This window comes from Caretta caretta, chromosome 13, assembly GCF_965140235.1.
Source record: "Caretta caretta isolate rCarCar2 chromosome 13, rCarCar1.hap1, whole genome shotgun sequence".
NCBI classification, from domain to species: Eukaryota; Metazoa; Chordata; order Testudines; family Cheloniidae; genus Caretta; species Caretta caretta.
In genome coordinates this window covers 25,974,838-25,996,282 of record NC_134218.1, presented here as the reverse complement: position 1 = coordinate 25,996,282, position 21,445 = coordinate 25,974,838, and the positions used below count along the sequence as shown (strand labels likewise).

The 21,445-nt window shown below is 50.9% G+C and overlaps 1 protein-coding gene across 3 annotated transcripts in view; it reads right to left on the bottom strand.

The window, feature by feature from the left end:
- The window catches only part of DLGAP4 (DLG associated protein 4), a 343,252-nt gene that overhangs the window by 77,942 nt on the left and 243,865 nt on the right, over nt 1–21,445 (bottom strand). For 2 of the 3 annotated variants that reach the window (XM_048819748.2, XM_048819747.2), the window contains exons 5-8: nt 15,182–15,399; nt 8,516–8,630; nt 2,641–2,691; nt 703–949 (exon numbers count right to left, since the gene is read on the bottom strand). In XM_048819748.2, the coding sequence (XP_048675705.1) occupies nt 703–949; nt 2,641–2,691; nt 8,516–8,630; nt 15,182–15,399 (631 nt within the window). The remainder of the gene's footprint in view (nt 1–702; nt 950–2,640; nt 2,692–8,515; nt 8,631–15,181; nt 15,400–21,445) is intronic. The other variant, XM_048819749.2, reaches the window with a different exon arrangement.

The window sequence follows — 21,445 nt, the reverse complement described above, 5'->3', positions numbered from 1 at the left end:
AACTTGCTGGCTAGTGTATCCCAACCTGATCCATATACCAAGGTATATTAAGGAATGGACCCCTCCCTCTGGTTTCAAAGTCCGATGGTATACAAAATGGGGGTCATCTATGAAGCTCAGGTACAAGCATCCCCAATTATCAGCAGTGCTTGGAACATCTCTAACTTCAGCTCCTGTATCAATGGGATCCACAACCTCTGTCAATGGCAGGCAATACCCTGCGGTCCCTGACTTAGTACAGCTGCTACTGGCTCAGCCAGAGCCTCACAAAGAACAGAGGCTTTCTACGGCCCCGGTTCAATCCCCAGCTGGTGTACAGAACATGAGGCAAACTCAGCAAGTCTGGCTGTCATGGCAAAGGCTCTGTTAGGTGGCTAAGGCCACATTGGTGTCTGGGCACTCGTTGACGTAGACAGCTCAGTTCCACCAAACAAGGACATCTTGGCTGCACCTAGCACACCCAGCAGCATTGAAGTAACTAACCCCAGACCCGACAGCTCTGTTTCCATTTTGATGCAGCCCCAGGTAGCTAACTTAGTGCTGCCCAATGGGGCAACATTCCAGCAGGGTATCAGACACTAGCTGTTCTTGGCCCTGCAGCTCCCGTCTCATTCGGAGCCTGCTTCCCCAATCCCAAGTCCCAGTGCCAAGGCTCCCCTGCCACCCCAGGCTCCTCCACCACGCACACCCCATGGCACTTACTGCTGTTGCTGGGGAGCGTCCTGCTGCCACTGATGCTGCTGGCGGGAGGCGGCGAGAGGGATCGGAGGGAGGCCATGTCTTCTTCCTGGGAACAGCCTGCCTGGATGGCTCGGAGGTAGCTGTGGCTCCGGGAGCGGAAGTAGCTGGGCAGAGGCAGATCCAGCACCTCCACAGCAGCTGATTCGGCTTCACTGTAGGCTGATTCACAGACTGTCTCATACTGGTCGCTCAGCTCTGCCTCCCTTGTCTGCAGGGGAAGAGAGGCAGGGTCAGCTGCCCTCCTATTCAGAACCTGCTCCCTCCCTTCTACCACCTGAAACAACCCTGAAACAACCTTGCCCAGTGCATAGCTCTATCAGGGCAGTTTTTATCAAGGTGTTGTGTTTATACATGGATTTAATTTTATCTGTAGCAAGGCAGCATGGTGTAGTGGTCAGAGCCAGCGGGGAGACAGGTTCTATGCCAAAATCTTCCATTCACTGGGATTTTTGGCCTGACACAAGTCACCTATTTGCCTGTCTTGCTGGGGTGTTGAGAGACTTAATTCACTGGCGTCTGCAAAGTGCTTTGAGATCCTCAGTGGAAGGTCCCAGGGAAGTTCCACACATTATGAATTATTGTACAGCACCCTGAGTGGCTCAGCAGGGGCATGAAGGGCGTGGGTTACAATTAAATTCCTTGATCAGTGCTCAAAAACCTGCTGAGGTTCCTACCAATGTGTCCTGTGGGGGAGTCCCTTCCTGACCCCAAATCCAGTGATCAGTTTGATCCTGCATCCCTGAGTACCCCTGTAGTGAAGACCTCAGCCAGGCCATCAATGGCTAAATGAATGGCTGTGAATAGTCAGGTAGAAGGCGGGGACCCAGAGACCAGGCAGTGCAACCTCTCTGAAGGCTGCTCCATTCTCTGCTTCCCAATTCATCACTCCAGCTCCTTCCCAGCTTCCCCTGCTTCCTGTATGCCCTGGGTCTATCCCAGGCTGGCATTTGCTTGCCCTAGAAGCAGATAATCATGTCAGATTTTAACTAAGGAGGGGTTCAGATGAAATAAGAGCTGGACTGAAATTAATAAACATACCAGTAAATACAGATAAGTGATTAGTCAAAGAGGTGTTCTGATCTGACTGCAAGAATAATAATTATCTCTCTCTTAGCCCCACCTCTGTAATTTACCTCCACGCCCAACTGTCTGCTCTTTCTCACCCTTTTTCCAATGTCTCCCGGGAGTTATTCAAAGTGCCCCCTACCCTGATCTCCAGGGGTCTGATCAATTTTCACTGGAGCCCCACTGACCTCAGCGGGAGCTGGATCAGAAAGGTTGAGTGGGAGATGAGGCTCTGGGGTGTTCTCACACCTACACTCAGCCACACCCATTCCCTCTCTCACACATACACTCTTGTAGTCTTTCACGTGCACAGAAGCACACTCCCAAGTACACACGCAATCTCATGGATGCTGCTTGGCTCCCATCTGAGCTCCAAAGGAAGCTGGGCTGGGAAGATCCAGGCTGGAGATTTGAATGCTGATCATTTTGGCTCAGTCAAATCCAGGACACCAGGATCATGCAAGCACCAGACAGTACATGCCCTGCTCATGTCCCAAAGCTTTCATCGTGTCAAACGACTGGCTAAAGGGTTGTGACCAAGGAACACAAAGAGACTTTCTCTGAAGATGCATTAGTGGCTTCAGTGTAGCAAATATTTCACTCCCTGTCCTGACACCAGAGGCTTCTGTAGAACATTTATTGCGTCTCCCCCCATCCCCCCCGCAACATTTCTCTACCCCTCCCTACAGGCCACTCCCTGATACAATTTCTTATGACATGCTGCACCCTCAGACACACGGCCTTTATTAAACTGGTCCAGGGGGAGACATCCATAGAAGGCAACAGAAAAAAACATCCACAGGGGGCGACAGGAAAATGTCAGAGGGACGGTACCTGCTCTCCGTGTGTAAATATCTGTGGGATAAATGAGGACTGTCCAAATATCTGGAAGAAAGAGTTGGAGAAGGTTAAAGCACAAGACCCGGGGCCTTGTTAAACACAGAGTCATTCCACAGGAACTGCAGACAGTGGGGGACAAACAGATGTTCCCCCCGAGAACTGCAGCTGCTACCCTCTCTGTTGCCACCTATCTGGAGACCCCTTGAAGTGTCAGAATAGCAGAATCTGCCCCCTCCTTGCTGGCTGCTAAGATGGCTGCACAGATACAACAAGACAAAGCTCCACAGGACTCTTCCAGGCCACAAAGAAGCCGCTGGACACATTTAGTCGATCATAATACACAGATGCAAATGCTGAAGGCCCAACAACTACCAGTGACTGTAACAAACTGGACAAAATCCCAGCAGACAACCTGCACCGACAGGCCAGCATCCACAGGAACTCTCTGCACACAGGAGTAGAGTCAGGACCATTCCCACAGCTGATTGCAACATGTGCACGAAGGCTCAGCTTCTGGCACCAGCTCAGCCAACACTTCAGATTCTCCCTCCACCCCAAAGCTCTGCCAGATGCAAACCAGCAATCGGATGAGGAGACACTCCATTCTTACCAACTTGTGTCTGCCCCGAGCATTCGCAGCCCATCTGCTGCCTCTGCTCTGGGATCAGCTCAGCTCCACTGGTGCTAGCAAGAGTGGGAGCACTGGTGTAGACAGGGAGAGGGTATTTTAATCAGCTTATCACCTAACCCTGCTCAGAACAAGGCTATACAACAGCCTGAGCCTGGTCTATGCCCACACTACCACCACTGAACCAGTGTTACCACAGCCTGGCCTGGCCTGCACTAACCCCCCAATATCACAACAACGGTGCCACGACACAACCAATCCTATTCAAAGCCAAACAGTATTTGCTTCACCTTAAAAACAAAACACGCTGCCTGCTGGAGTGAACGCTGCAAAGACACAAAATGCTGGTTCCTCTATTCTAGTCTATTCGTATGTTGTGCCCATTACCACAGGATCTGAGACCCTACTCAGAATATTGTCTCCGGCAGATACCTAACTACAAGACATGGGCCCAAGATGCATCACTGTGAGAATCTGGATTCAGAATCTCCCCACAGTTAAGAGGGGTCAGATCTGGGGCTTTGGTTTGGCCCGTTACACAGATGGGATCAGCTGCAAAATGTGGATGTTCCGAATTTGGAAAGATTCGGGTCTGGATCATTCTCAGATCAGAACTTGGCTGTCTGTACCCATAGCTAGAAAGGGCCGAACCAGAAACCAAAACCTGCAGAGCCTCAGACTTTAGGGAAGTTTGGATATATATCCAAATCTGCATAAAACTCGGTGACTTGGGCTCATCTCTGTTGGCTAGTTGGCAGCCTTGCAAATCAGCATGACATGAGAGACACTGGAATGGAGAGAAACTGTTGTCTGCTTCACTGGACAAAGTATGAAAAATGCTTTGGGGAGCTCTTAGAAATGGCCAAAGAGAGGAAGAAAAACTGTGCTCAACTTTGGGAGGACAACAGGCAACATCACAAACGGCCTCACAACCTGCCGCCGAATCACACATGGCCAGACACACAAGATGGACAGGCTGGGACAAGTCCTGCATTAGCATCAGTGCTGGCTGTCACTTGGGGGGTGGGTCAATGGTCTGCGGAATCCCATCACTGCTGCAAAACACATCTCAAGTTCAGAGGGACAAAGTCAGCCCTTGTTTAGGCAGGTGGAACTCCCGTGGAGCAGCAGAGTTACACCAGGGCTGAGTTTGATCAAGACACTTGGTGTGTTCCCTTTGGTAACATTGGTGCCCTTTGTCATGCCAATAAAGCTATTGAAACAGAAGTGAATCCCCCCGCACATCTCAGAGATCATTCATACTTAATGTCTGCATCAACTCCTAGTGAAGGCCAGGGAAAGTCTCCCATTGACTTAATTGGGAGCTGGGGTTGAGATTTTAGACAGTACTCTTAGTCTGAGGTTGAGCACAAGCTAAGTATTCCCTCTGCCCCTGCTGTTCCCACTAGAGATCTGGGTTCAAACATAGGGTATGGCTGTACTGGAGTTGGAAGGTGCAGTCTCCAACTCAGAACCATAGACGTGTAGGATTGGAAGGTCATTAAGTCCAGTCCCCTGCACTCAAGGCAGGACTCCGTAATAGCTAGACCATTCAGACAGGTGTTTGTCTAACCTGTTCTTAAAAACCTCCAATGACAGAGATTCTACAGCCTCCCTAGGCAATTTCTTCTGGTGCTTAACTATCCTGACACTGAAGTTTTTCCTAATGTCCAGCCTAAACCTCCCTTGCTGCAATTAAAGCCCATTGCTTCTTGTCCCATCCTCAGAAGTTAACAAGAACATTTTTTCTCCCTCCTTGTAACAACCGTGTATGTAGTTGAAAACTGTTATTATGTCCCCCCTTCAGTCTTCTCTTCTCCAGACTAAACAAACCCAATTTTTTCAATCTTCCCTCATAGGTCATGTTTTCTAGACCTTTAATCATTTTTGTTCCTCTTCTCTGGATTTTCTCCAATTTGTCCACATCTTTCCTGAAATGTGACACCCAGAACTGGACACTGTACTCTAGTTATCAGCATGGAGTAGAGACGAAGAATTAATTCTTGTGTCTTGCTTACACACTCCTGTTAATACATGCCAGAATGATGTTTGGGTTTTTTGGCAACAGTGTTACACTGTTGATTCATATTTAGCTTGAGATCCAACTATGACCCCCAGATCCCTTTCTGCAGTACTGCTTCCTAGGCAGTCATTTCCCATTTTGTATGTGTGCAATTGATTGTTCCTTCCTAAGTGGAGTACTTTGCATTTGTCCTTATTGAATTTCATCCTATTTACTTCAGACCCTTTCTTCAGTTTGTCCAGATCATTTTGAATTTTCTTCCAAAGCGCTTGCAACCCCTCCCAGCTTGGTATTGTCTGCAAACTTTAGAAGCGTACTTTCTATGCCATTATCCAAATCATTGATGAAGATATTGAACAGACATATCCCTGCTAGCTCTGATCTAGCTAGTCCGATAAAAATAGCTGCAGCGACATAAGTGGCAGGAGAGGCTAGCTGCCACAAGGGCAGCCCTGTCCAAGACACTATTAGGTACACACTCAGAGTGGCTAGCCCGTCCCACTGCTCACCCCACCATGGCTGCTCTTCTCTTTTTAAGGCGCAATCTCAATCAGAGCTAATGCAGATATGTCTGCCCGAGCTGCAGTGTAGACATCCCCAGAGATTAGTTCATATATGATATGAGTGTGCTGGTCCCTAGCTAAGTGTCCAGATAGCCAAACACCCAGCACGTTGTTGGTGATCTACAAAGTATGATGAAGATCCGATGAAGTGAGCTGTAGCTCATGAAAGCTTATGCTCAAATAAATTTGTTAGTCTCTAAGATGCCACAAATCCTCCTTTTCTTTTTGCGGATACAGACTAACACAGCTGCTACTCTGAAAAAAGAATAATAATTAACTGTAATAAATACGCCCTGGTGGATAATGTTTGGCATCTATTTAGCATCTTTCCTTGAGGATCTCAAAGTGCTTTACAAAGATCTATCCCCATTTTACAGATAGAGAAACTGAGAGGTAAAGGAACTACAATCCTGAATCCGAACACCTGGATTTGAGTATTTAGAGTGTTGGCCTGTCTTGCTCTCTGGCACCCACTAGTGACTGGGAACAGAACTCTGATTGCCTGATGTCCAGCCCCAGGCTCGAATCACCACACCAGGCTGCCTTCACCCAGCACATGCTATGGCAAACTTGGCAGTGTGTGAGCAGGGCAGGCTCAGGAGAAGCATGATGTGTGTGTGTCTGTGTGTGCATGTGTGTAGAGAGACACGGTCTGCTATTACTGATGGAGGCCTGGTGTGACTGGGTAAAACAGTCTGGAAAGGGATAAGGGCTACCTGCCTGTCTAATCTCCAGCAAGGGATTTAAGGGAAGGGGGTGTCCTCTTTCTAAGGGCTGAGATAATGAGTTGTGTCCTGAGGCGAGGGCCTGAAACAGACAGGTCTGCACTACACACTTGGCTATAGCTAAGTCACTCAAGGGTGTGAAAAATCCACCCTCCTGAAGGACGTAGTTATGGTGACCGTAACTCTCCATGTAGACAGTGCTGTGTAGGTGGGAGAGCTTCTCTCCCCGACACAGCTACCACCTCTCCCGGAGGTGGAGCTGACGGGAGAGCTCTCTCCCCTCCGTTTAGAGCATCTTCACCCGAAGCACGACAGTGGCGTAGCGGCATCAGTGCGGCTGCGCTGATGCAAGTCTGTAGTGCAGACCTGTCCTGAGGCAGAGCACTTACTCTTTCCTGGGCTGGTGAAGGAGCCCACCCATTTAGACCTGGCCTGCACACAAAGTTGCACCAGTTCCAGGGTTTCATTGTGTGCTCAAGGACACCCCGTTAGAACTCAGGCCTCCAGCCATCCCCCCTCTATAGGCGACCCACGTCCCTCTCCCTTCACACTGGGACTTTAAGCTTGCCGTGCCCCTGCAATTCACTGTGCTTATCCCAGCAGGCCTAACCTTGGTCCAGTGGCTGCCGCTCACTCTCTCCCCGGGACAATGACAATGGTTCCCAGCTTTCACAAAGCACAGTACATTTATTTTAGGACAAAAGCATTACAGAGAAAACAGAGAATAAAACAACAGTCTACATGCATGCTGTGCTTACCAGGGGTTACCCATCTTCCACAGGGAGACCCTAGGAGGCTTCCAGTTTTTCAAACCCTTCCAGCAGGGGTTTGCCCTCTTGGTTACAATCTCATGTCAGTCTGTGGCTCAGAAAGAGCCCCCCCACCCCCAGTCAGTTCAGGCTAGCCCTTTTCATCACAAGCTTTTTCTTTGTCTCCTGGTCCTCTTGAACCAGTCTGAAGCAGTCTCTGCAGTTCTCCCAGTCAGTGGTACTTCCCAGGAGAGGGAACAGCTCCAGGGATTTGCAGTAATTAACCCCCACTGATTTTGGTTCCTGGAGGATGTTTGGTAGCCCTCCCTAATGGAGCTAGAATACAACATCTCCCAAAGATATAGATACCATTTCCAGATACAAAAGTTTATTACTAATCCCGGTGGCTATGGCATCTAGCACATCTCACTATAATAGAAGTTTCCTCACTTCCAAGGTCTCACATCTCTCACAGCATCAACTGAGTTAAAGCCATGCAGTGCTGTGTGCAGACACTCTTACATCTGCGTAAACTGGGCTCACTTCGGCATAGGTTGCACCTGTTAATTTGCAAGCTAAATGGATATAAACCAGGTTTAAAGTGCTGCACAGTGTTCCCACTCAAAGCAGCACTGGTTTAATTCAATTGCTGCAACATCACACCTTTAGCTAAACCAGTGCAACTCTGTGTGTAGACAAGCCCTGAGCTGGATTGGCAGAGATGTGCAGATGCCAAGGCCTAGGGCAGCATTGTAATGATGGTATTTCATCATTAATGTCCATTTACAGGGCTGTGGTGGGCCCCAGGCCTGAAATCCCACTGGGTAGCTGGGTCTGAATTCAGCGGCATTGGCAGAGCTGTGTGGAGGCCCAGGACTGGAACCGGGGGGCTACTACAGATCAGGATTCCAGTGCATTAGCAGAGCTGTTTACTGGCCTAGCCGGGGGGTTACATGCCTGAATTTGGGTGCGCTGGCAATGCTGAAAGAGAGTAGCTTCCCATCAGCTGCATGCACCCTGCTTGATTTTGTGGCGCAAAGGAAAATCCCTTCCCATCACCCACCCTACTGTCTCCTTCCGCCTACCAATCCCCTTCCTCTTCCTCTGGGACCACCCCTACCTGCGTCCTGCCCGCCCTGTTGCGGCTGGCTCTGGGTGGAACTGATGCTGCTCACGCTCACCTGGCTGATGCAGCTGGACTCATCGATGTTGTCAGTGAGCTGGTTGTATTCTTCCTCCCAACTTGGGAACTTTGGAGGTAAGAGGATCTCGACAGAGTCCAGGCGGTCCAGGCTCCTGCAGGGCAAAGGGAGAGAGAGACTGCGAGGAAGCCCCAGCCTAGCAGGAGATGAGAGAGGCAGCCGTGGGGGTTGGCAAATAACCCTCAAGGCAACTAGCCAAGCCTTCCATCTGCAGGAAAGGGCAAGTGCTCAGGCAGACGTCACCCTCTGGCACCCTCCGCTGGGCTCATTTATGCAGTGCAAGGAAATCCAGAAGCCAATCAGGCTCCAAGAATGCAGGGCTCAGCCCCATATTCAGTGCTGGGAGGACAGGAGTAGAAGGAAAGCACCTTGCTGAGCTTTTGAGAGCTGCTTGAGGCTTGGCTATGCTGAGTTAGGGCAGACAGATCCATGGCTGGCACAGATGTGAGGCCTTTCAGCATGCTGAAATGGAAGGGGGGGGGGAGAGGACGGATGCCAGACCTCCCTCCCGTCCGTGTCCCTGTCCCCCAAATTAACCAAGCACAGTGATGGGGGTTAGCCTAGGCACTGACTGCCACTCTGGACTCTCCTCCACTCCTCTGGGGCACAGCATGAACAGCAAGCATCAGACACAAAGGCAGTGTGGGCCAGTGGCTAGGGAGTGAGCCTGGGAGTCAGGGAACCTGGGGTCTTTTCCTAGCTGTGTTACTGCTGGCCTAGGCAAGTCACCTCCCAGCTCTGGGCCTCTTCTCTGCCTCTAGACTGCAACTGGGACTGGTCAGAAAAAGGGGGGTTGATGGAAAATGGCTTATTCTATGAAATTCCTGAGCACAACTCTTCTGGGCAGGGCCTCACTGTGTGTGTGCAGGGCACCTAGCACAAGGGGGCCGTGAGCTCATCTGGCACTGCGAGGGACTGCTGTAACACACAGGATAAAATGGGCCCTGTGGCACCACAGTTACCCAACGCCACGCACATTGCTTATCGACGCTCTTTTATGACAGTCTTCTTGCAACTTGTGCCCTGCCCAGGAGACAGGGCTCAGATCCAAGTTTGGATATTGGGAGGTGTTTGCCGACATGAAATGATACTCTGTTGCTTTGATGGGGTAGAGGATGTCATGGACATTCTCGGATCTATCCACCTCTAGCATTATATTGGCTCTCATGATCATTGCATGGGGACACACAGTGTTGCCGACTCTTGTGATTTTGTTGCAAGACTTGCAACATTGGTGGTTTTTCTTAAAGCCCTAGGTTATGAGCTGACCCTTTCAGTTTTCATCTCTAGCCTTTGTGGCTGCAGAGAAAAGCTTGAAAACGTGACCCCTAAAGGCTCCAACACCATGAGACAAATTCTAAAGACACCTCCCAACTCATGATTTTGGAGCACTGAGTCATGATTTCTGAATGTTTGGGGTTGGCATTGCTGGACACGCATTGGCTACTCACGAGGATTTCACCCCTCCAATGTGAGAGCTGAACCTAGGAAGGAGCAATCATGAAACAGGGCAACAGCTTATTTATCTGTGTTCATCTCAGTTCCTAGGAAGGAACAAGAGCGGGTGAGGGGAGGGGGAGGGTCCTCCTTTCTGCTTTTCAGGTATGGGATGGGATGTGGTTTGGGGGAGGGTGACTCATTTATGCAGGAGACAGGGAAAACAGCAGGTACAGCAGCATCTCTACTCCTGCCACACACATGCGAGGCCATGTTATACATGTCCTAGGCCATATCCCAGACATGCTAGGCCACACCACAGGTGTGGTAGGCTAATTCAGGTGCTGGTAAATATCCGTTTCAAATTAATTCTGATTTCTCTGAGCCACTGATCCATGATGGATAAATTCCCCTTGCCATACCATATAGACGGTGTTGGAACGAATCTGTGCCTAACCTGGGCAGCCCCTGGGATGATTCAGGAACACTGGGTTATCTCTTAACAACACAAGAACGGCCATACAGGGTCAGGCCAAAGGTCCATCTAGCTCAGTAACCTGTCTTCCGACAGTGGCAATGCCAGGTGCCCCAGAGGGAATGAACAGAAGAGGTCATCATCAAGTGATCCACCCCCTGCTGCCCATTGCCAGCTTCTGGCAAACAAAGGCTAGGGTGGGACACCCTCCCTACCCATCCTGGCTAACAGCCATTGATGGACCTATCCTCCGTGAACTTATCCACTTCTTTTTTGAACCCTATTATAGTCTTGGCCTTCCCAGCATCCTCTGGCAAAATTGTTCCACAGGGACTCTCTTGGGACGTTGGTTTATACAGACATATACACCTGGGCAGGATAACTCTGGATGGCCACTGGGTGGCAATACTGCTCCACAGAATTGCACCTCAGGCACTGCTGGGCATGCTGAAGTTCCGGGGAAGCGGAAGCGCAGAGGTCCCTCCCCAAACTCATCTTGCTAAGAGACTCTCATGGGCCGTATTTTAAAGGAACGCCTAGTGCCGCTTCTGGATGGCTGATCGTGGGCAGTGCCACGCAGTGACCCCCAGAGCCTGCAATGCAGGACACTCTGCTGCAGGCCTGGGAAAGCGGGCAGCTGGGTTCAACCTGCAGGCCTCTGTGCAGCCACCAGCACGTAACTCAGGGTCTCTTCAAGGATCCAGGAAACAAACTGGGCCTGGACCTGCGCCCACTGGAGTCCATGACCAACCTTGCCATTGAGGGCCCAGTCTAAAGCCCTCTGACATCAACAGGAGTTTTCTCATTGACTCTAATGAGCTTTGGATCTGGCCCCGATGCCCCTCGTCCTGATGTGATCGTTTGTCATGGAGGTCAGCATAATCCCCTCTCTTCCGGTCAGAGCTCTGATGAATAGCCCAGCCCCCAGCAGGGTACTTTGGCAAGTCTTTGTGTCCAGCCAACTAATAGAGGTGCTGATGGGCATGAGTAAGGAAGGATCCTGTGGCTGTTTATCCATCACTCTTCACTCATCCTGTTTCCAAACAGATTGCGAGGGAAATGCGCTGGGAATGGAGGCCACAGGGTTTACTTTAGTCCTAGGGTGTAATACTGTCCCCTTACACTGTCTTCGGGCTTGTCAGATGCACCAATAAAAAGTAACAGCAACATTGCCCCCCTCACGGTTCCCCTCCAACACTCCCCACCACCTACCCAGGCCGACCGCCTACCAGGAGAGAGAGCTGGGCCCAAACTGATGGGTGGATTACTCAGTCAGTGCTTCCTTAGGCAAATCTCCCACGGAGGGGCTTGCCTGAGTGTGGACAGCAGGGTTTGACTTCACGCTGTGCCCTGGAAGTTAACAGCCTTGGACCAACAGAGGAGGCAAGCTCCAGATGAGGGCTCTGCCCAAGACAGCTCAGCTCAGACAATGGGAACCCACTGGCTGAGCTCAGGTGGCCTGCAGGAAAAGGTGTCCCTTACCCTCTGCACTACAGTGTTTGGCACTTTCATCAAACTGCTGAGATGACTCTGCCCAAGGGGGCTCTCTCCAGCTGTTTGGGGAACACGGATACCTCTCTTTGCTGGAGCAGGAGTAGTGTGATGGGTAGGAGCAGTCAGGAGAATTAGCAGCAGCATTTTGCAAATGCATAGTGCCTTCCACTCCAGGATCCCCATGCACTTGATCCACACTCCCCCCGCCCCCCATAAGGTAGGTCAATACTACTAAGACTATTTTTCCATTGGGGAAACTGAGGCAGAATGTGGGCAAGTGCTTTGCCCAGATCACACAGTGAGTCTGTAGCAGAGCTGAGATTAGAACCCAGGAGACCTGACTCACTGTTCTGCACCTCCATTCAATCTATCAAGATACTGAGGTTCCTCATCTCCCTGTTTCTACTTGGACTCCACCCCTATACCGCAGTACTGCAGGTCAGATCCCCCTTTAGGTTGGCCAAGACTGGAGACTCAACCCGCTGGTCTTGCTGCAGATAAACAGTCTCGTCCATTGACATTTTCACCAAACACAGGCCAGTTTTAATGGGCAACTCAGGGAAAGTTTCCCCAAGGCTGGTGAGAATCCCTGAATGGGCAGGAGCAGCAGCAGGTGCTATTTATGCTTGTTGGCCAGTCTGGATCTGAATGGCCCACTCCTGATAAGTGACAGGACTCTAAACAGGAGGTACCTAAAAATAACTGGAGGTGATGGAAAAGCAAGGCAGAGCAGCCAGCAGATGGCGTTCGGCCTCACACGGTTGCTAAGAGAGGGGTGGATTCCTTTATTCACCAGTTAGTCCCGTGGCAGCCCTTCGCCTGGGTGGGGTGTTTTATTGAGTTTGGATACGTTCAGTTTGTGCCCAGAACCTCCCATTTCTCTTGCCCACTTGGGAATGAGGGAGCAGGGCAAAGGTCAGAAGAACAGAGCTAGGCACAGGACAGAACGTGGGACATGTGACTTTATTCACTCAGGTACAGGCGCTGGAGAGGGAACAGACCCAGGGCTAGTCTACACTAGAAGTGCAACAGCTGTCCCGGTGCAGCTGGGCCACTGTAGCGCGTCTGGTGAAAACGCTCTTCCGCTGGCATAACCACTCCTCCTCCACCAGAGGGGGTAGAGCTGTCCCTGCTGGCGCTTAGGTCGGTGTAACTTATGTCACGCAGGGGGTGGCTTATTCACACCCCGTGTGACACAAATTACACCGACCCAACCCGCAGTGTAGACAAGCCCCTATTCACCCCCCTCTAGTCCAGTCACCTAGGGCCAGTGCACGGGGTCTCTATAATGCAGTGTAGTCATAGCTGGTCCGGTCCCTGTGATGCCCAGCCCTGAAGAAGAGCTCTGTGGCTCGAAACCTTGTCTCTCCCCCCAACAGAAGCTGGTCCAACAAAAGATATCACTGCCTCCACCTTGTCTCTCTAATGGTCCCTAGAGCACGTTTTCTAGTGCTTTGGCTTACCCACCCCGTGATAGGTCTTGCACCGCTCCCCTCGGGACACTCGAGCGCAGCCTGACAGAGCTCACTGCCTGAGAGCCAGGCAACACTTTCCTTGGTTCAGTGTCATCCTGTGCCTCCATATAACTCCTCCCTGCTCCTGGGTGGCCTTACGGAAAGCACCTCTCTTGCCATTCCACTCTTGATCTCACCTCTGAGTCACGGCATTGCTGAACTCCCCCCAGTTTGTCCTCTTTTTCCTGGGACTGAGGCATGCAGAGATGAATGCGATACCCAAGGGCCAGATGCCCCAGAGCTGTGCAGGGCCTGATTCTCCTCTCCTACGTTGCTGTGAATCAGGAGAACCCGTACGGAAGTCACTGGGTTCACAGCGGTGTAGTAAGAGGAGAGCCAAGCCCCTGGTCAGGGGCTGTTACCTCCCTGTTTGGTGACCAGATGCTCTCACAATGCCACCCTCCAAACTGCATTCTTGTTCCCGCCGTATCACGCGGTAAAGCTGCATCTAATTTGCAATCCACTACTGCGCCGAGGTCTCTGCACATTGCTGCTCCCCAGCGCTCCCCGCCCTGCTGGCGTCTCTGATTACTTCCCCCCGGACATATTAGCTTGTATTATTCCAAGCCGAATCACATTCGGTTAATTTTCTGTCTCCACGTCTACCCCCTCCTGGTCCCTTTGTGCTCGCTGTCTGTCCTCACTGGAGTTGGCAGTGTCTCCCACTTTTTGTCTCCTCTGTGAATTTCAATCCAGTGCTGTTAAAGGGCTCAGGGAATCAGCACCAGGACAGCTAGTCAGGGGAGAGCACACGGGCTGCTGAGGGAGCAGCTGTTTACAGGGTGTATGTAGCAGCACCTACTCCATATACAGGTGGGACATCTTTTTACATCTCACTCTCCCTTGCTACACTCCAGTTGCTTCACTTTCTGTTTGGGTCCCAGATAGCTGGTACCTCCCCACCCCGAATACTTGGCCTAGGCTCCCCTCTCCTGGTCTCATCTTTTCTTGCTGTTGTCCTCCATCCAGCTTGGCAACCCACCCGGTCCCCTATCCCATCCCATGCAAGTTGTTGTGGGTGCCTTTCACTTACAGATGCTCCCCAGAATCCTTCAGATTAGCTGCAGTAGCACATCAAAGGAGGTGCCACAGTGAAAAGGGATTCTGGGATCCAAAGGCCCGCATATGAATGTGAACATGTGGCCATGCTGGGAGACACCCTGCTACAAGTCATCTTCCATGTCTAAGCAGCTTCGCCTTGTTTAAGCTTCACTCCTCTTTAAGAGTCAGATCCTCTTAGGTGTAAACCCGTGTAGCTCCACTGAAGGCAAGGTACACCGCCAAAATACACTGCCTCAGGACCTGTCCCTATGTCTTATTCCTACTCTCCGAACCAACACGCCGTGGGGACAGAGATCCTGTGCAATTTCACACACTTAGGGTTAGTTTAGAATCACTGGGGAACAATGCTCCATTCCTCCACCTTATCTTCGTCTTCCCCATTTTTATCCTCCTCTCACTCCCTGCTTCCCAACCTGCCCCTCCCAGGGTGCCCAACCGCTGCCCAAATGAAGGCAGCATTGATAACTTCCCATGAGGCTGAAGGTCACACTCAGCTGGAAAAAAATGAAGGAGATGGCACCCCGACCCATCTTCAACATGGATTTTGGAAGGCCCAGCATGCAATGCTCCACGTTAGATGTGGATGCCATCGTCAGAACTCCATGGACCACCCTGGGATTGACCCTGGAGCCCCTGGGTGCAAAGGAGCCCTGAGCTGGTTACCTGTGTGCGGTGCTCTGCTCACTCAGGGACTGTTGGGTGGCCTTGAGGTAACTCTGCCTCCGAGCCGCAGTTTTCGGGGAAGGTTTGGGGCTGGTTTCTGAATCTTCACTGTCGTCGTCCCCCATGGCTTTGATGTAGCTCCCACTCCGCATGCGCCGGCACGGGATCTCGTTGTCTTTGTCCCGAGACAGCGTATTGTTCCACTCTCCCTGAGGCACCTGGAAGAGCAATGCAGCACCTGTGTCTAGGAAGGAAGGAAGGAACCTCTGGGGGGAAGAGGAACCTGGGAGTTGGAGGAACCATAGCTGGCCCCTGAAGTCTGGTATCCTGGCTCCAGCCATGGCTAATAGCTGATGCAACAGAGGAATGGAGAAAACCCCTCATACTAATATGCACCTGGCCAGCTATGCTATGTTGTGTATGGGCAAAGCAAGTCCTTCCGGACTCCTAGAGTCATCACCTTATGGCATGAAGCATGAAGTTTGATGACGCATATCTTAGCATGTAGCATTATACCAGTTAGCCAGCCCCTCCTTAAGCCCAGCTATCCGACTTCCTGAGGCAGAAAATGCTGCAGGTTGGTCCCGCCCTGCAGATGAGATTCACCCTGGTGCAACAGGCCAGCACCTTCTGAGTCCCACCGGAGCCTGATTGAGCTAGTATGGGGTGCAGAGATTGTGCCGGGCCCGCAGCACAGGGGTGAATTGCACCTGGGCAGAAAAAATAGGTTGCTTTTCTGAATACTGCATTTCCTGGCCACTGATTTAATGGAGTGATGCTCTCTTGCTATGGGACTGGGTACAGGGCTGTAGAGATCTTCACCAACAGCCCTGAATTGTCAAGTAAGGCTTGATTCACAGAGCTGTCAGTGGACTAAAACCTGAGATGAGACAGATACAAGGAGAATAAAGGCCATTGGCTTAGGGGGATCTCAATTTCTAATATCCCCTAACAAGCTCACAGATTTCCAGCTGAAAGGCTCAGTTCTACCATCTTAAGGTTGATTAATCCCTTACTAGACAAACAGTCCCACTGAAATCAATGGGGGTAAGGGAGGATGAATTGGTCCTGAGAGCTCCTGATGGCTGTCAAAACCTTCTAATAAGGAAAGCTAGGGGCTTACTAGACAGAGAAGGGTGGTCCTGTGGATAAGGCACTGGCCTTGGACTTAGGACACCTGGGTTCAATTTCCTGCTGTACCACAGACTTCCTGCATCACCTTGGGCAAGTCACTCTGTGTCTCAGTTCCTCACCTGTAACATTTTCCCCACCCTTTGTCTGTCTCTTTCCTTTAGATTGTAAGCTCTTTGTGGGAGGGACTGTCTCTTACCGTGTGTACTTGCAGCACCCAGGACAATGGGGCTCTAGTGTTATGGGGGGGCTGCTACGTGCTACCACAATGTAAATAAAGAATAGTCTGGACATGGGCCAAGGAGCCAGGGACTCCCGAGTTCGGAATCCAGCTCTTCCTTACGGAAATGTGCGTGACTGTAACCTTCTCAAGCCCTGCAGCATTGCTGCTGCTGGAAGCTGCTGGGTTGGGACCAGCACTGGAGAGTAGTGAAGTGCTGCCATTGGCCTTGGGCAAGTCACTTCACCAGAGCTGGTGATTCCGCCTCTGCAGAAGGGTGAGTCCGATTTACCTACCTCCAGGCTGCGGGGAGGATTAAGCAGTTAATGTTTGCTCAGTGACTAGAAATGCCAAGTGCGGTATCATGGCTAAGTGCTGTCAAACCAAAGGGCTAATCTGAAGCCACTCTCCTTTTCTCGTTTGCATCGTCCAATCCAAAAGCCTAGTTCCAGGAGAATGAGCTTTTCTCTTGAAATCCCCTAGGGATGTTTGTGTGCGCTAATCAATACCTGTGACACAGGAGTTCCCAATGCGGGGCCACAAACAGGTATCGGGGGTCACGGCCACCCCGTCCTCCCCATATTGCTAAACAGGAGGGGAGGATGCTGGGGTGGGGGTCCAAGTACGGGAAGGTTTCAGAGCTGCTGTTTTAACCAAGCGTGGATGCCATTTGCTTGAGCAGCATTGCTACTCTGTTGGCATTTTCTCACTCTGCTTTGTGACCACAAGCAGCCGGGTTCCTAGTCAGGCGGCTTGCCAGGCTCGCTATCTTTTTTCACTGAGAAAAGAGACAACCAGACTGAGTCCTGGAGTGTCCCCTTTGGGTAGCAGGTGGGAATTCAGGGGCCTTATGGAGAGCAACAAGCTTAAGGGGGAAAGAGACCCGAGGTAGGGACACAGGAATTGTCAGAGCAGATCAGTCCAATGGCCCATCTCATTTAGATCAGGTGTCCAAAGACCAGCTGCCTTCGAGAAGAGGGAAGATGCAGGAAAGCTCCAAATGGCCCAGGATGCACTAAGCTGACCTTGTGGCACTGCTGCCTGCCCCTGGCAGTTAGCAAGTGGCCTATGCCTGGCGCAGGAGGGTGGAGAGTGTTATGGGGCTGTCATAAATATAAAGGGAAGGATAAACACCTTTAAAATCCCTCCTGGCCAGAGGAAAAACCCTTTCACCCTGTAAAGGGTTAAGAAGCTAGGATAACCTCACTGGCACCTGACCAAAATGACCAATGAGGAGACAAGATATTTTCAAAGCTGGAGGTGGGGAGAAACAAAGGCTCTCTCTACCTGTGTGATGCTTTTGCCGGGGACAGAAAAGAAATGGAGTCTTAGAACTTAGTAAGCAATCTAGCTAGATATGCGTTAGATTCTACTTTGTTTAAATGGCTGATAAAATAAGCTGTGCTGAATGGAATGGATATTCCTGTTTTTGTGTCTTTTTGTAACTGAAGGTTTTGCCTAGAAGGATTCTCTATGTTTTGAATCTGATTACCCTGTAAGGTATTACCATCCTGCTTTTTACAGAGGTGATTCTTTTACTTTTTTTCAATTAAAATTCTTCTTTTAAGAACCTGATTGCTTTTTCATTGTTCTTAAGATCCCAGGGTTTGGGTCTGTGTTCACCTATGCAAATTGGTGAGGATTTTTATCAAGCCTTCCCCAGGAAAGGGGGTGTAGGGTTTGGGAGGATTTTTTTGGGGGAAAGACGTTTCCAAGCGGGCTCTTTCCCTTCTATATATTTGTTAGACGCTTGGTGGTGGCAGCAATAAAGTCCAAGGGCAAAAGGTAAAATAGTTTGTACCTTGGGGAAATTTTAATCTAAGCTGGTAAAAATAAGCTTAGGGGGTTTTCATGCAGGTCCCCACATCTGTACCCTAGAGTTCAGAGTGGGGAAGGAACCTTGACAGGGGCCAATGTTATGGGGTACTATTATCACTCGTACGCAGTCTAATTCCTGGCGTGTCTCTTTACAGCTGGGCAAAGGGTACCTGGGGCCCAGCACAGTGTGTCAATGCAGAAGGCTGCATTGGGCCCATATCATTGGGAGGGCTGGGCTGGATAATGCCCCCTGAGGTGCCCCTACAGTTTCTACTGGGGGCTCTGGCTGAAATCCCAGCAAAGTCACTGGCAAAACTCCCATGAAATCCAGCCCGGCCAGGCCCAACTCCCTGAGGGGGTGAGTAGGCCCTGGCGGTTATTCCGCACTGGGTCTCTCCCCATCAGAGAGGCAGAGGCCCAGAGCCAGAGAGACGGCACCATTTGTGCCAGATGAGGTCAAACCTGTGGGGCTTTACAGCGGTGACAAACACCACTGGGGAGTAGAGGCCTCTCCAGGCCCTCACTTTTGGGTGGGGTTTGGTTCCAGGTTTCTTGGCCTTCCTGAGACTCCCTGGCCCTCTCTCTGTCAGTTCCCTGCAAAACCCACTGGCCCACTGGGTTCATCCAGCTGTTTGGTATGTTGCCTCCCGAAGGGGAGGTGATCAGCTGCTGCCACAGCATTGGGCTCTGTGCCGGATCCCTGCTGGAGTCCAGGCTGAGGCTGCCCAACTCCCCACACTTGTGACACACTCAGTGCAAACCTCCAGTAGGGACAGGTTTGTGTGTCACCCGCCCCAGCCTCAATTGTTAGCTCAGCGTCAGGAGGTGCTTTGCCTCTGTGACCTGCACTCCAGCTGCATGCTCCGGCTTGGAGTGTGCGCCTCAGAGCAGGATGGCCGTCCAAACAGACCACAGGGCAGAGAGGCTATTGGGGAGTGGCCACTCTCTCTGGAACATGCTGCTGCTAGCTGCTGCATGTCCCTGGGGATGGCGAGCTGGCTCTGGTGACAGATCACCCTAATAACAGCCCTGTTCTCCTCAAATCACCGCCGGGGTGATTGGCTTTGGCCTTTCCTAATGAAGGTGACAAAAGGCTTCTGGAAGCACTTTTACACCAGCCACCTCCGAGTCACGTCTGACTGGAGATTGGATTTCTCTGCCTGCCTTGTCCTCACCTTGTTAATTGCACGTCAGGAGCACTCACCTGCCTGGCACTGACAGCACTTACGGCACCAGTGTGCACAGCTCCGGGCCCACCGCGGGGCAGGTGGGTCGGGAGCAGAGGGAGTCCGAGACCCAGCTGGGGAAACGGAAATGCTGCTTTCTAGGCTTGCTACCTGCCCTGGACACACGGTGGGAATGCAAAGCAGAGGAGGGCCCATGCAAAGAGGCAGCTAATCACCCTCCCTGATGGACAAATGCAGGCCCCTAAATGTAGAGACTTGAGGTCCCAACCAAGATCAGAGCTCTATAGTCCTTGGTACATATACACCGTGAGAGATGGTCCCTGCCTCCGAGAGCATCCCAGCTGGGTAAGGCAAAGGCTGGGAGAAAGGAAGGATTGCTGGCCCCACTTTACAGGTGGGAGCTGCAGCACAGAGAGGTTAAAGCCATGATTTTCCAAACTGACTTGTGATTTTGGGTGCTCAACCTAAGACACCTTAAAGAGGCCTGAATTTACAAAGGCAGCTGCTCAGCACTTTCTGAACCCCCTCTAGGATGTACTGGGCTCACACCGTCACAAACCACTGGAAAATCTTGACCTATGTGACTCACCCAGATTCATCCTACAGGTTCAGTGGTAGGGTAGAGACAAGAACTCAGGTCTCCCTATGCCCAGGTCCCTGGTCTAAGCACTACATCATGCTGTGTCAGAATCGGCTGCTAGCTAGGCTTGTGCAGTGCAAGCTAACATGGCCACGTATGAAGCAGGGTGTTGGATATTCTGAGATGCCAACTGCCCCAATATCTCTTTTCTGGGGCAGTCCTTTGCCAAAGCCATGTGAAAAACCATCAGTGCCAGAACACCAACACAATATATTTACCATGAAGCACTGTCCTATCGACAATCTCCATCAACTTCACTGATGAGAAACTAACGGACACGCTGCAGCAACCATCCACTTCTAGCCACGTTTTCTGTCACTTCTCTCCCCCTCTCCCCCCACATTACTCTGTGTCCTGCAAAAGCAGAAATCCAGATGCAAAGTTCAAAGCCATCGTGAGGTGCTCAAACAACCAATTGAGGGGCATCAAAGGCAAAAAGCTCTTTTGATGGAAATCGGTTGAATTTGATGCACCAGAGTGGAACAAACAGTTTTAGTTGTTAGTGACTGCACAAGGCTGATAGAAAGCTCCTGCTCAGATTCCCAGATATCACTCGTTGGCAGAGTGGCAGGTTTTTAAAAGGATTTAGGCACCTCAAGATTCAGCGAGGTGCCAAGTGGGATTTTCAAACACGCCTAGGCACCGCAGGTGGTTTTGAGAATCCCACTGGGCAACTGTCTGCATCCAAATTCCTTTAAACACCTGGCTCACGGCCTCTAAAGCTCTGCTCTCTTGAGACATGGATGAAGATCCAGTCCCAGATCCTCAGCTGATGTAAACGGATGCAGCACCACCGAAACCTACGCTGACTGACAACAGCTGAGAATCTGGCCCCTAGGTGCAGCCTCTGGTGTTAAAGAAAACATGATAAGGAAACAGAACTCCAGTGCCCTAAACCAGCACACACACCTGCGTGGGACAAACAAGACGGTATTCATTGGGGTTCTGTTTCTCTGTTACACCATCTTGTTTTCTGCTTCCATGTCAATATGAAAAGCAGGGCTGATGCTCCTATCACTTATACTGGAGTAAATCAGGAGTAACTCTCCAGAGGTCAGTGACATAGACTCTGACGTAGCCTCTGACATAAACTCATAGACTTAAGGTCAGAAGAGACCATCATGATCATCTAGTCTAACCTCCTGCAGGTTGCAGGTCACAGAACCCACCCACTCCTGTAATAGATCTCTAACCTCTGGCTGAGTCACTGATGTCCTCACATCATGATTTAAAGACTTCAACATACAGAGAATCCACCAGTTACACTA